Genomic DNA, 16,049 nt, shown 5'->3' with positions numbered 1-16,049 from the left:
TGGTTGTGAAGTCTGATTTGCATGGCTTACAAGGAGGCGAGTCGGGAGACCCCTTCATGAATCACAGCACATTCTACTTGTGTGTGATCTACTTTCTGGGCCTTCAAGAATGAGGCCTCATTTGAAACAAACAGATTTGCAAGGCTGCATCATGGTCTTTGTTGCACACTTTCACAAAGTTCTATAGATTTGATGTTTTTGCCTCAGCAGAGTCATCTTTTGGGAGAAGGGTTCTACAAGCAATGGCGCCTAGTGATTAGGACTGCCTTCCCTACTTTTCCCTCCCGTATATTTGTAAACTCCACAGTTTGGGTATTGGTTTCCCATAGGTTATGAATGCTCTCGTGGACTCTCACTGCCAATAGATGGAAAATGTAAATTTATACTTACCTGATAAATTAATTTCCTTCTTGGCATTGAGAGTCCACGACCCCGCCCTAATGCAAAATGTGTAGTGGTGGCAGTTGTTGGCTCCTCTGTACTTCTTGTATCTATCTTCACTTTTCCTTATCCTCGGCTTGAACTACTGAGAGGGTAGGGGAAGTGGTGGGGCTATTTATTGCTTTGTTTGGAGTGTATTTGCCTCCTCTTGGTGGCCAAGTTGAGTAATTCCCATTGGTCATGAATGTTCTCGTGGACTCACACTGCCAAAAAGGAAATTAATTTATCAGGTAAGCATACATTTTATTTTTACACAGTGGTTGCTTGACCAATACTACTCAAATTTTGCAAATAAAATGATGGTTTTAAGACATGAATTTAGTGTGCAGATTTTTCTCTTGTAAGATATATCGAGTCCACGGATTCATCCTTACTTGTGGGATATTCTCCTCCCCTACAGGAAGTGGCAAAGAGAGCACCCACAGCAGAGCTGCCTATATAGCTCCCCCCTAAGTTCCACCCCCCAGTCATTCTCTTTGCCTACTTTAAGTAACTAGGAAGTGCAGAGCGAGTGTGGTGACAAAAATTTTAGTTTTTTATTTCTCAAGCAAAAGTTTGTTATTTTAAATGGTGCCGGTGTGTACTATTTACTCTTTGGCAGAAAAGAGTTGAAGATTTCTGCAAGGAGGATTATGATCTTAGCACTTTGTAACTAAGATCCACTGCTGTTCTCACAAGGGCTGAAGAGTACAGGAAAACTTCAGTTGGGGGAACGGTTTGCATGCTAAGCTGCATATGAGGTATGTTCAGTCTATGTTTTTCTAGACAGACTGTGTTTATTCTAGAAAAGGCTGGCAATATCCCCATGGGTAAAGGTTAAGCTGTATTCAGATACTTGGATAGGAATTTCAGCTTGCTTGAAGGGCTCATTTGTTACTGGTGACACTGTTAGGAAAAAAAAGTTTTTTGTTTGTTCAGTAAATGATGCAATGATAACGTTTTTTGAAGGGACTAAAGGGGTCATTGTGGCTTGTGTTAGGGTTTTTTAACCCACATGGTTAATTAAAAGACACTCAGTTGTTTTTCTAATAGGCCTCAAAACATCGAGTGAGGTGGGAGGGGCCTATTTTCGCGCATCAGTTGCGCAGTTTCTTTTCCTTAGTCATCCAACTGCTTCTCTAGAGGTTCCTGCTGTGTTTGAGGGTTGTAAAGGAGGTTTTTTTCCCCCACAAATCGTTCTGAAGGGCAGGTAGACGCCACAGCAGAGCTGTGGCAAGGTGCTGAAAGTCTTTTTTTTTACCGGTTTTGACGTTTTTTTCAATCCGGTTTTGCCATTAGGGGTTAATTGTTTATTTGCATAGTTGTGCAAAGTTACTAAGGCTGTAAGATACTACTGTAAAAATTTCGTTAAGTTTACTGCTTTTTTACACTGTTTTGCAGAACTTGTGCAGCTTTTTTTCTCTTAAAGGCACAGTACTGTTTTATTTCGAAGTGTTATTTACTTTGATTACAGTGTTTTCCAAGCTTGCTTGTTACATTACTAGCCTGTTTAACATGTCTGATACCAAGGAAAATCCTTGTTCAATATGTTTGGAAGCCATTGTGGAACCCCCTCTTAGAATGTGTCCCAAATGTACTGATATGTCTATAAATTATAAAGAACATATATTAGCACTTAAAAATAGAGCAATAGATGATTCTCAGTCAGAAGTTAATGAGGGTTCGCCATCTAGCTCTCCCCAAGTGTCACAACCAGTAACGCCCGCACAAGTGATGCCAAGTACCTCTAGTGCGTCACATTCATTTACTTTACAAGACATGGCCACAGTTATGAATACAACCCTCACTGAGGTTTTATCCAAACTGCCTGGTTTACAAGGAAAGCGGGACAGCTCTGCGTTAAGGAAAAATGCTGAGACGTCTCACGCTTTTGTAGCTTAAATAATGTGGAGACAAAAGAGACGCCCTTATTTTTTAGCGCCAAATAAGACGCCCACATTATTTGGCGCCTAAATGCTTTTGGCGCCAAAAATGACGCCACATCCGGAACGCCGACATTTTTGGCGCAAAATAACGTCAAAAAATGACGCAACTTCCGGCGACACGTATGACGCCGGAAACGGAAAAGAATTTTTGCGCCAAAAAAGTCCGCGCCAAGAATGACGCAATAAAATGAAGCATTTTCAGCCCCCGCGAGCCTAACAGCCCACAGGGAAAAAAGAGTCAAATTTTTGAAGGTAAGAAAAAATGATTAATTCAAATGCATTATCCCAAATATGAAACTGACTGTCTGAAAAATAAGGAAAGTTGAACATTCTGAGTCAAGGCAAATAAATGTTTGAATACATATATTTAGAACTTTATAAACAAAGTGCCCAACCATAGCTTAGAGTGTCACAGAAAATAAGATTTACTTACCCCAGGAAACTCATCTACATGTTTGTAGAAAGCCAAACCAGTACTGAAACGAGAATCAGCAGAGGTAATGGTATATATAAGAGTATATCGTCGATCTGAAAAGGGAGGTAAGAGATGAATCTCTACGACCGATAACAGAGAACCTATGAAATAGACCCCGTAGAAGGGGCAATACTCTCCTCACATCCCTCTGACATTCACTGCACGCTGAGAGGAAAACCGGGCTCCAACTTGCTGCGGAGCGCATATCAACGTAGAATCTAGCACAAACTTACTTCACCACCTCCATCGGAGGCAAAGTTTGTAAAACTGAATTGTGGGTGTGGTGAGGGGTGTATTTATAGGCATTTTAAGGTTTGGGAAACTTTGCCCCTCCTGGTAGGAATGTATATCCCATACGTCACTAGCTCATGGACTCTTGCTAATTACATGAAAGAAATCTTTATTGGTGTAAATCCAAAGGTTACTCGTGGAGTAAGATTAGGATTCCTAGAATATGGTCTTTTCTCCAAGAAGGTTTGGAGAAGGGATTATCTGCTAGTTCTCTAAAAGGACAAATATCTGCTTTGTCTATTCTACTTCACAAACGTCTGGCAGATGTCCCAGACGTTAAAGCATTTAGTCAGGCTTTGGTCAGAATCAAGCCTGTATTTAAACCTGTTGCTCCGCCATGGAGCCTAAACTTAGTTCTTAAAGTTCTTCAAGGGGTTCCGTTTGAACCTATGCATTCCATAGATATTAAGCTTCTATCTTGGAAAGTTTTGTTTTTAGTAGCTATCTCTTCGGCTCGAAGAGTTTCTGAGCTATCTGCTTTACAATGTGATTCCCCTTACCTTGTTTTCCATGTAGATAAGGTGGTTTTACGTACCAAACCTGGGTTTCTTCCTAAGGTTGTTTCTAATAAGAATATCAGTCAAGAGATTGTGGTTCCTTCTTTGTGTCCTAATCCTTCATCTAAGAAGGAACGTCTGTTACACCATCTTGATGTGGTTCGTGCTTTAAAATTGTACTTACAAGCAACTAAATATTTCCGTCAAACATCTTCATTGTTTGTTGTTTATTCTGGTAAACGGAGAGGTCAAAGGGCTACGGCTACCTCTTTCCTTTTGGCTGAAAAGCATCATCCATTTGGCTTATGAGACTGCTGGACGGCAGCCTCCTGAAAGGATTACTGCTCATTCTACTAGAGCTGTGGCTTCCACATGGGCTTTTAAAAATGAGGCTTCTGTTGAACAGATTTGTAAGGCGGCGACTTAGTCTTCCCTTCATACTTTTTCCAAATTTTACAAATTCGATACTTTTGCTTCTTCTGAGGCAATTTTTGGGAGAAAGGTTCTACAAGCAGTGGTGCCTTCCGTTTAAGGTCCCTGTCTTGTCCCTCCCTTCATCCGTGTCCTAAAGCTTTGGTATTGGTATCCCACAAGTAAGGATGAATCCGTGGACTCGATACATCTTACAAGAGAAAACATAATTTATGCTACCTGATAAATTTATTTCTCTTGTGATGTATCGAGTCCACGGCCCACCCTGTTTTTTAAGACAGGCATATATATTTTTATTTTAAAACTTTCAGTCACCACTGCACCCTATGGTTTCTCCTTTTTCTTCCTAGCCTTCGGTCGAATGACTGGGGGGTGGAGCTAAGTGGGGAGCTATATAGGCAGCTCTGCTGTGGGTGCTCTCTTTGCCACTTCCTGTAGAGGAGGAGAATATCCCACAAGTAAGGATGAATCCGTGGACTCGATACATCACAAGAGAAATAAATTGATCAGGTAAGCATAAATTATGTTTTTGCAGAGCAGTGGCTAAATGTAGATATATATTATACATACACAATTTAAGTTGCTTTAACATCCCTTTTAACTTTAACACAATTTTTAGTCACAAAAATAAAGGATATTTCTGTATGTTTTCTCTTATACTGCAACATGAGCACCACAATCTAACAACTTTATTACAAGTTATAGCATTATGTTTAGGGCTTATATCCTCCTTGCTAGCTTTACTGGAAGCAATGATACACAGCTAAGATGTGTCATCTGTTGTGTGAGCCCTTCATAGAGGATTTGTGATGGGGCTGAGGGCTTAATCCTTTGTACTAATCCTGTTCATGTCACCAGATACATTCTGTACAGAACAAGCATGATTGTTAATATACAGCGTAAATCATACACCAGACGTCTACTGGAAGCTCATGCATGTGGTGTTTTTAAGCACAGAAGGGCTACATTGCGAAGGGTTGGGCAAGCATTTATCAAGAAGAAAATTGAAGGAACATATGACACTGAGAAATGCAAGGAATCCTAGGAGTGTTATAACTTGTATGTGCAGTGGTTTTATTGGTAGGCAAGCTTGTTTTTGTTTGTAAATAGGATGCATAGGATGTTAAAGGACCAGTCAACACAGTAGATGTGCATAATCTACAAATACAAGATAACAAGACAATGCAATAGCACTTAGTCCGAACTTCAAATGAGTAGTAGATTTTTTTTCTGACAATTTTAAAAATGCTGTCTTTTACCACCCCCCCCTGTACTATGTGTTAGCCACCAGCCAATCACAAATGCATACACGTACCATGTGACGGCCATCAGCCATTCACAAATGCATACACACATATTCTTGCCAGTAGGAGCTGGTGACTCAAAAAGTTTAAATATAAAAATACTGTGCACATTTTGTTAATGGAAGTAAATTGGAAAGTTGTTTAACCCCTCAAAAAAAAGGCAGTTAACGCCTGAGGACGTACCCTGCACGTCCTCGGTGTGGAAAGCAGCTGGAAGCGATCCTGCTCGCTTCCAGCTGCTTTCCGGTTATTGCAGTGATGCCTCGATATGGAGGCATCCTGCAATAACCTCACATGGCCATCCGATGCAGAGAGAGCCACTCTGTGGCCCTCTCTGCACCGGACATCGATGGCCGGTATCGTTGGTGGGTGGGAGCCGAATTGGGAGGCGGGTGGGCGGCCATCGGTGTGCCGCGTGACGTCAAGGGGGGCGGGATCGGGGGCAGGACCATCGGGGGCGCGCACGGGCGCGCGCGCGTGCACGGAGGGTGGCGGGCGGGCGGGCGCGTGCACGGGGCGGGAGCGGGTGGGAACCGCTACACTACGGAAAATCTTTTAATAAAACCTGCCTAATCTTGTTTGTGCAAAAGCACAAAAAGTGATCGTGGAGGGGTGGGGGGGTTGGTTTTGTGTGTGGGGAAACTACACTACAGAAACTTTAAACAAATTAAAAAAAAAAACAATTTTTTCTTCTAAACTGGGTACTGGCAGACAGCTGCCAGTACCCAAGATGGCGCCCATTAAGTTAGAGTGGGAGGGGATTGAGCTGTTTGGGGGGGGGATCAGTGAGGTTGGGGGCTAAGGGGGGATAGTACACAGCAGCATATGTAAATATGCTTTAAAAAATCATTAAAAAAAAAAATATATAGCTTTTATTTTAGTACTGGCAGACTTTCTGCCAGTACTTAAGATGGCGGGGACAATTGTGGGGTGGGGGAGGGAAGAGAGCTGTTTGGGAGGGATCAGGGGGTCTGATGTTTCAGGTGGGAGGCTGAGCTCTACACTAAATCTAATATTAACCCTGCAAGCTCCCTACAAGCTACCTAATTAACCCCTTCACTGCTAGCCATAATACACGTGTGATGCGCAGCGGCATTTAGCGGCCTTCTAAATAGCAAAAAGCAACGCCAAAGCCATATATGTCTGCTGTTTCTGAACAAAGGGGATCCCAGAGAAGCATTTACAACCATTTGTGCCATAACTGCACAAGCTGTTTGTAAATGATTTCAGTGAGAAACCTAAAATTGTGAAAAATTTCTCCAACATAGGTGTGTCCGGTCCACGGCGTCATCCTTACTTGTGGGATATTCTCTTCCCCAACAGGAAATGGCAAAGAGCCCAGCAAAGCTGGTCACATGATCCCTCCTAGGCTCCGCCTACCCCATTCTCTTTGCCGTTGTACAGGCAACATCTCCACGGAGATGGCTTAGAGTTTTTTAGTGTTTAACTGTAGTTTTTCATTATTCAATCAAGAGTTTGTTATTTTCAAATAGTGCTGGTACGTACTATTTACTCAGAAACAGAAAAGAGATGAAGAATTCTGTTTGTATGAGGAAAATGATTTTAGCAACCGTAACTAAAATCCATGGCTGTTCCACACAGGACTGTTGAGAGCAATTAACTTCAGTTGGGGGAACAGTTTGCAGTCCTTTGCTGCTTGAGGTATGACACATTCTAACAAGACGATGTAATGCTGGAAGCTGTCATTTTCCCTATGGGATCCGGTAAGCCATGTTTATTACGATTGTAAATAAGGGCTTCACAAGGGCTTATTTAGACTGTAGACTTTTTTTGGGCTAAATCGATTGATATTAACACTTATTTAGCCTTGAGGAATCATTTATTCTGGGTATTTTGATATAATAATATCGGCAGGCACTGTTTTAGACACCTTATTCTTTAGGGGCTTTCCCAAAGCATAGGCAGAGTCTCATTTTCGCGCCGGTGTTGCGCACTTGTTTTTGAGAGGCATGGCATGCAGTCGCATGTGAGAGGAGCTCTGATACTTATAAAAGACTTCTGAAGGCGTCATTTGGTATCGTATTCCCCTTTGGGTTTGGTTGGGTCTCAGCAAAGCAGATACCAGGGACTGTAAAGGGGTTAAAGCTTAAAACGGCTCCGGTTCCGTTATTTTAAGGGTTAAAGCTTCAAAAATTGGTGTGCAATATTTTCAAGGCTTTAAGACACTGTGGTGAAAGTTTGGTGAATTTTGAACAATTCCTTCATGTTTTTTCGCAATTGCAGTAATAAAGTGTGTTCAGTTTAAAATTTAAAGTGACAGTAACGGTTTTATTTCAAAACGTTTTTTGTACTTTCTTATCAAGTTTATGCCTGTTTAACATGTCTGAACTACCAGATAGACTGTGTTCTGAATGTGGGGAAGCCAGAATTCCTATTCATTTAAATAAATGTGATTTATGTGATAATGACAATGATGCCCAAGATGATTCCTCAAGTGAGGGGAGTAAGCATGGTACTGCATCATTCCCTCCTTCGTCTACACGAGTCTTGCCCACTCAGGAGGCCCCTAGTACATCTAGCGCGCCAATACTCCTTACTATGCAACAATTAACGGCTGTAATGGATAATTCTGTCAAAAACATTTTAGCCAAAATGAACCCTTGTCAGCGTAAGCGTGGATGCTCTGTTTTAGTTACTGAAGAGCATGACGACGCTGATATTAATATCTCTGAAGGGCCCCTAACCCAATCTGAGGGGGCCAGGGAGGTTTTGTCTGAGGGAGAAATTACTGATTTAGGGAACATTTCTCAGCAGGCTGAATCTGATGTGATTACATTTAAATTTAAATTGGAACATCTCCGCATTTTGCTTAAGGAGGTATTATCCACTCTGGATGATTGTGAAAATTTGGTCATCCCAGAGAAACTATGTAAAATGGACAAGTTCCTAGAGGTGCCGGGGCTCCCAGAAGCTTTTCCTATACCCAAGCGGGTGGCGGACATTGTTAATAAAGAATGGGAAAGGCCCGGTATTCCTTTCGTCCCTCCCCCCATATTTAAAAAATTGTTTCCTATGGTCGACCCCAGAAAGGACTTATGGCAGTCAGTCCCCAAGGTCGAGGGAGCGGTTTCTACTTTAAACAAGCGCACCACTATTCCCATAGAGGATAGTTGTGCTTTCAAAGATCCTATGGATAAAAAATTAGAAGGTTTGCTTAAAAAGATGTTTGTTCAGCAGGGTTACCTTCTACAACCCATTTCATGCATTGTCCCTGTCACTACAGCCGCATATTTCTGGTTTGATGAACTGATTAAGGTGCTCGATAGTGACTCTCCTCCTTATGAGGAGATTATGGACAGAATCAATGCTCTCAAATTGGCTAATTCTTTCACTCTAGACGCCTCTTTGCAATTGGCTAAGTTAGCGGCTAAGAATTCTGGGTTTGCTATTGTGGCGCGCAGAGCGCTTTGGTTGAAATCTTGGTCGGCTGATGCGTCTTCCAAGAACAAGCTACTAAACATTCCTTTCAAGGGGAAAACGCTGTTTGGTCCTGACTTGAAAGAGATTATCTCTGATATCACTGGGGGTAAGGGCCACGCCCTTCCTCAGGATCGGCCTTTCAAGGCAAAAAATAGACCTAATTTTCGTCCCTTTCGTAAAAACGGACCAGCCCAAGGTGCTACGTCCTCTAAGCAAGAGGGTAATACTTCTCAGGCCAAGCCAGCTTGGAGACCAATGCAAGGCTGGAACAAGGGAAAGCAGGCCAAGAAACCTGCCACTGCTACCAAGACAGCATGAAATATTGGCCCCCGATCCGGGACCGGATCTGGTGGGGGGCAGACTCTCTCTCTTCGCTCAGGCTTGGGCAAGAGATGTTCTGGATCCTTGGGCGCTAGAAATAGTCTCCCAGGGTTATCTTCTGGAATTCAAGGGACTTCCCCCAAGGGGGAGGTTCCACAGGTCTCAGTTGTCTTCAGACCACATAAAAAGACAGGCGTTCTTACATTGTGTAGAAGACCTATTAAAAATGGGAGTGATTCATCCTGTTCCATTAAGAGAACAAGGGATGGGGTTCTACTCCAATCTGTTCATAGTTCCCAAAAAAGAGGGAACGTTCAGACCAATCCTAGATCTCAAGATCTTAAACAAATTTCTCAAGGTCCCATCGTTCAAGATGGAAACCATTCGAACTATCCTTCCTTCCATCCAGGAAGGTCAATTCATGACCACGGTGGATTTAAAGGATGCGTATCTACATATTCCTATCCACAAGGAACATCATCGGTTCCTAAGGTTTGCATTCCTGGACAAACATTACCAGTTCGTGGCGCTTCCTTTCGGATTAGCCACTGCTCCAAGGATTTTCACAAAGGTACTAGGGTCCCTTCTAGCGGTGCTAAGACCAAGGGGCATTGCAGTAGTACCCTACCTGGACGACATTCTGATTCAAGCGTCGTCTCTCCCTCGAGCAAAGGCTCACACGGACATCGTCCTGGCCTTTCTCAGATCTCACGGCTGGAAAGTGAACGTGGAAAAGAGTTCTCTATCCCCGTCAACAAGGGTTCCCTTCTTGGGAACAATTATAGATTCCTCAGAAATGAGGATTTTTCTAACAGAGGCCAGAATAACAAAGCTTCTGGACTCTTGTCGGATACTTCATTCCGTTCCTCTTCCTTCCGTAGCTCAGTGCATGGAAGTGATCGGGTTGATGGTAGCGGCAATGGACATAGTTCCTTTTGCGCGCATTCATCTAAGACCATTACAACTGTGCATGCTCAGTCAGTGGAATGGGGACTATACAGACTTGTCTCCAAAGATACAAGTAAATCAGAGGACCAGAGACTCACTCCGTTGGTGGCTGTCCCTGGACAACCTGTCACAAGGGATGACATTCCGCAGACCAGAGTGGGTCATTGTCACGACCGACGCCAGTCTGACGGGCTGGGGCGCGGTCTGGGGATCCCTGAAAACTCAGGGTCTTTGGTCTCGGGAAGAATCTCTTCTACCGATAAATATTCTGGAACTGAGAGCGATATTCAATGCTCTCAAGGCTTGGCCTCAGCTAGCAAGGACCAAGTTCATACGGTTTCAATCAGACAACATGACGACTGTTGCGTACATCAACCATCAGGGGGGAACAAGGAGTTCCCTAGCGATGGAGGAAGTGACCAAGATTATTCTATGGGCGGAGTCTCACTCCTGCCACCTGTCTGCTATCCACATCCCGGGAGTGGAAAATTGGGAAGCGGATTTTCTGAGTCGTCAGACATTGCATCCGGGGGAGTGGGAACTCCATCCGGAAATCTTTGCCCTAGTCACTCAGCTGTGGGGCATTCCAGACATGGATCTAATGGCCTCTCGTCAGAACTTCAAAGTTCCCTGTTACGGGTCCAGATCCAGGGATCCCAAGGCGGCTCTAGTGGATGCACTAGTAGCACCTTGGACCTTCAAACTAGCTTATGTGTTTCCGCCGTTTCCTCTCATTCCCAGGCTGGTAGCCAGGATCAATCAGGAGAGGGCGTCGGTGATCTTGATAGCTCCTGCGTGGCCACGCAGGACTTGGTATGCAGATCTGGTGAATATGTCATCGGCTCCACCTTGGAAGCTACCTTTGAGACGAGACCTTCTTGTTCAGGGTCCGTTCGAACATCCGAATCTGGTTTCACTCCAGCTGACTGCCTGGAGATTGAACGCTTGATTTTATCGAAGCGAGGTTTCTCAGATTCTGTTATCGATACTCTTGTTCAGGCCAGAAAGCCTGTAACTAGAAAGATTTACCACAAAATTTGGAAAAAATATATCTGTTGGTGTGAATCTAAAGGATTCCCTTGGGACAAGGTTAAGATTCCTAGGATTCTATCCTTCCTTCAAGAAGGATTGGAAAAAGGATTATCGGCAAGTTCCCTGAAGGGACAGATTTCTGCCTTGTCGGTGTTACTTCACAAAAAGCTGGCAGCTGTGCCAGATGTTCAAGCCTTTGTTCAGGCTTTGGTTAGAATTAAGCCTGTTTACAAACCTTTGACTCCTCCTTGGAGTCTCAATTTAGTTCTTTCAGTTCTTCAGGGGGTTCCGTTTGAACCCTTACATTCCGTTGATATTAAGTTATTATCTTGGAAAGTTTTGTTTTTAGTTGCAATTTCTTCTGCTAGAAGAGTTTCAGAATTATCTGCTCTGCAGTGTTCCCCTCCTTATCTGGTGTTCCATGCAGATAAGGTGGTTTTACGTACTAAACCTGGTTTTCTTCCGAAAGTTGTTTCTAACAAAAACATTAACCAGGAGATTATCGTGCCTTCTCTGTGTCCGAAACCAGTTTCAAAGAAGGAACGTTTGTTGCACAATTTGGATGTTGTTCGCGCTCTAAAATTCTATTTAGATGCTACAAAGGATTTTAGACAAACATCTTCCTTGTTTGTTGTTTATTCAGGTAAAAGGAGAGGTCAAAAAGCAACTTCTACCTCTCTCTCTTTTTGGATTAAAAGCATCATCAGATTGGCTTACGAGACTGCCGGACGGCAGCCTCCCGAAAGAATCACAGCTCATTCCACTAGGGCTGTGGCTTCCACATGGGCCTTCAAGAACGAGGCTTCTGTTGATCAGATATGTAGGGCAGCGACTTGGTCTTCACTGCACACTTTTACCAAATTTTACAAGTTTGATACTTTTGCTTCTTCTGAGGCTATTTTTGGGAGAAAGGTTTTGCAAGCCGTGGTGCCTTCCATTTAGGTGACCTGATTTGCTCCCTCCCTTCATCCGTGTCCTAAAGCTTTGGTATTGGTTCCCACAAGTAAGGATGACGCCGTGGACCGGACACACCTATGTTGGAGAAAACAGAATTTATGTTTACCTGATAAATTTCTTTCTCCAACGGTGTGTCCGGTCCACGGCCCGCCCTGGTTTTTTTAATCAGGTCTGATAATTTATTTTCTTTAACTACAGTCACCACGGTACCATATGGTTTCTCCTATGCTAATATTCCTCCTTAACGTCGGTCGAATGACTGGGGTAGGCGGAGCCTAGGAGGGATCATGTGACCAGCTTTGCTGGGCTCTTTGCCATTTCCTGTTGGGGAAGAGAATATCCCACAAGTAAGGATGACGCCGTGGACCGGACACACCGTTGGAGAAAGAAATTTATCAGGTAAACATAAATTCTGTTTTTACGTTTTTTTTAATTTGATCGCATTTGGCGGTGAAATGGTGGCATGAAATATACCAAAATGGGCCTAGATCAATACTTGGGGTTGTCTACTACACTACACTAAAGCTAAAATTAACCCTACAAGCTCCCTACATGCTCCCTAATTAACCCATTCACTGCAGGGCATAATACACGTGTGGTGCGCAGTGGCATTTAGTGGCATTCTAATTACCAAAAAGCAACACCAAAGCCATATATGTCTGCTATTTCTGAACAAAGGGGATCACAGAGAAGAATTTACAACCATTTGTGCCATAATTGCACAAACTATTTGTAAATAATTTCAGTGAGAAACCTAAAGTTTGTGAAAAAATTTGTGAAAAAGTGAACGATTTTTTTTATTTGATCGCATTTGGCGGTGAAATGGTGGCATGAAATATACCAAAATGGGCCTAGATCAATACTTTGGGTTGTCTACTAAAAAAATATATATACATGTCAATGAATATTCAGAGATTCCTAAAAGATATCAGTGTTCTAATGTAACTAGCGCTAATTTTGAAAAAAAAATGGTTTGGAAATAGCAAAGTGCTACTTGTATTTATGGCCCTATAACTTACAAAAAAAGCAAAGAAGATGTAAACATTGGGTATTTCTAAACTCAGGACAAAATTTAGAAACTATTTAGCATGGGTGTTTTTTGGTGGTTGTAGATGTGTAACAGATTTTGGGGGTCAAAGTTAGAAAAAGTGTTTTTTTTTTTCAATTTTTCCTCATATTTTATAATTTTTTTATAGTAAATTATAAGATATGATGAAAATAATGGTATCTTTAGAAAGTCCATTTAATGGCGAGAAAAACGGTATATAATATGTGTGGGTACAGTAAATGAGTAAGAAGAAAATTACAGCTAAACACACACTGCAAAAATGTAAAAATAGCCTTGGTCCCAAACGGACAGAAAATGGAAAAGTGCTGCGGTCATTAAGGGGTTAAAATAGCATGCTCTATCTGAATAATGAAGTTTAATTTTAATTGAGTGTCCCTTTAATGACCGGTAGATTTTGACAGCAGATAACAACAAGCAGATAACAACCAAGGTCCAGACTGCTTTTATTTCATGGTTCAGATAAGTAAATTTGATAAAAGTAAACTGAAAAGTGTCTTTGTTTTCTTGATATTCTTTATTGAAAAACATACCGAGGTAGGCAGCACACATGCCTTTTGTAATTGGCTCACTGTGTTCAAATAGTTCCCTATAGTACACTGCTGCTCTGGAGCTGACTTTAACATCTGCAAATGCATATAATTATGCGTTTAACTATGTATTTTATCCAAGCTATTTTGCAATAAATTACACATTACAGCATTTTCTTTTTACATTTTATTTGTCTCTTTGATTCTTAGGCTTTTTTTTTAATTCATTGTCCTTACCATCCTGGCTGCAAGTTTGTTCCATGAATGAGTCATCCTTTCTGTAAAGAAGTTTTTCCCTGAACTGCTCCTGAACATACTACCCTTAAAGCTTGAGATCATGAAATATTTTACTCCCTTTTACTGAATATATTGCCAAAGTCTCCCCAAGATACCTGTATATAAAAGCTTCTGCTTCCTTGGGTTGCATTACAGGCATTCATGGAATCAACTCTCCCCACATAAATAGGTCATTGCGTTTAAATCCACATTGGAATCAGGCACTTGAGCAAGTATTTCATTTTTCTGGATATTACAAATATGCTGACCTACTTTCTAAACCCTTTACATTTTAGGAATCCTGGAGTTCTTCCACCACCAACTTAAGGACATAGTAGAATATGCAGAGCTGAAGACTGTGTGCTTTCAGAACCTGCGGGAAGTGGGCAACGCAATTCTTTTCTGTCTTCTCATAGAACAAAGCTTGGTAAGTACTGGATCCATGCTTGTCTCTGTTGTAGATGATAAAATATAGTAAGACATGGTTATGTTTTCTTACCATTATCTTTATAAGATAAAACATAGCAGTTTAGCTGTAAACTATCTCTTTTATAAGCTATCTTTTAAGCCTTAAAGGGACTGTAAACAATTTGTAATTACAATACATTTCTTTTGTCTTGCTATAGAATAAAATATCAGTCAAGTCTAAACATCTTTCAAACAAATTAACATATTGTGTTAGAATTGTTTTACAATAGCCAAACTCCACTGACAATTTGCTTAATTTGGCGGAGCTTATCTGGGTTTGAGTCTTCAACTGACAAGGCTAGGCCTAGGCATGGTCATTAGGCTAATATAAAGTACATAGTTTTGTCGTTCTTATCTGGTAAAGGAAAACTGTCAAAATGTCATTATTCAAATAGAGCACCAATTTTAAACAACGTTCCATTTCACTTCCATTATCAAAATATGCAGAGTATCTTTATATGCACCTTTATGATGCGCCAGCTCCTACTGAGCTTGTGCAAGAATTCACAGTTTATAACGTATATGCTTTTTGTGATTGGTTATGGCTGTCGCATGATACAGGGGGAAGTACAATTGAACTAACTTTGAAATTTATGAGGAAAAAAATCTACTGCCCATTTAAATTTCAAACTTAAAAGGGACATGAAATCAACTTTCCATATTAATATGAGGAGAGTCCATGGCTTCATTCCTTACTTGTGGGAAATACTGAACCTGGCCACCAGGAGGAGGCAAAGACACCCCAGCCAAAGGCTTAAAGGTATACTGAACCCAAATTTTTTCTTCCGTGATTCAGATGGAGCATGCAATTTTAAGCAACTTTCTAATTTACTCCTATTATGAATTTTTCTTCTTTCTCTTGCTATCTTTATTTGAAAAAGAAGGCATCTAAGCTATTTTTGGTTCAGACACTGGTCAGCACTTGTTTATTGGTGGATGAATTTATCCACCAATCAACAAGAACAACCCAGGTTGTTCACCAAAATTGGCCAGCATCTAAACTTACATTCTTGCATTTCAAATAAAGATACCAAGAGAATGAACATTTGATAATAGGAGTAAATTAGAAAGTGGCTTAAAATTGCATACTCTATCTGAATCGCAAAATAAAAAATGTGTGTTTCCCTTTTAAATACCTCCCCCACTTCCCTTATCCCCCAGTCATTCTTTGCCTTTCGTCACAGGAGGTTGGCAGAGAAGTGTCCGATACAAAGTAGTTCCTTATGGAGGATATCTACCCTTCGGAATGGGACTGGAGTTTTAAGTAGTTTTATCAGCCTCTCAGTGAGAGCATTGATGAATGTTAGGGTCTAGAGATGCAGGGAGAGTCTTTCTGCGAACCCATCCAGACTCATATTAACAGCTCCTAAGCAATCATTTTCAACAAGTTTCACTGTCCTTGTCAGGAGCGATGCTACAAGACTGTCAAACTTGAGAGGCTGTGTTTCTGTTCCACGGCATACATTCCGTTAAGATTGTTTCATATTTTTACCTAAATCTAATGCCCGTCTATATTGTAAGGAGGCCACGGTATACCTGCCTGTTTAATTATGTTCCACATGACTTGATAAAGTAATTATTTTAAAGAAAGCTAATCTATTTAGTACTGAGGAGTCTCCGTCCTGTGAGGTGCGCACCCTACAGT

The 16,049-nt window shown here is 41.6% G+C and overlaps 1 protein-coding gene across 2 annotated transcripts in view; it reads left to right on the top strand.

Moving 5' to 3' along the window:
- The window catches only part of CYFIP1 (cytoplasmic FMR1 interacting protein 1), a 543,505-nt gene that overhangs the window by 411,751 nt on the left and 115,705 nt on the right, over positions 1 to 16,049 (top strand). For both annotated transcript variants that reach the window (XM_053707734.1, XM_053707733.1), the window contains exon 26: positions 14,233 to 14,363. In XM_053707734.1, the coding sequence (XP_053563709.1) occupies positions 14,233 to 14,363 (131 nt within the window). The remainder of the gene's footprint in view (positions 1 to 14,232; positions 14,364 to 16,049) is intronic.

This window comes from Bombina bombina, chromosome 3 (assembly GCF_027579735.1).
Source record: "Bombina bombina isolate aBomBom1 chromosome 3, aBomBom1.pri, whole genome shotgun sequence".
NCBI classification, from domain to species: Eukaryota; Metazoa; Chordata; class Amphibia; order Anura; family Bombinatoridae; genus Bombina; species Bombina bombina.
This window is presented reverse-complemented; position numbering and strand designations above follow the sequence as displayed.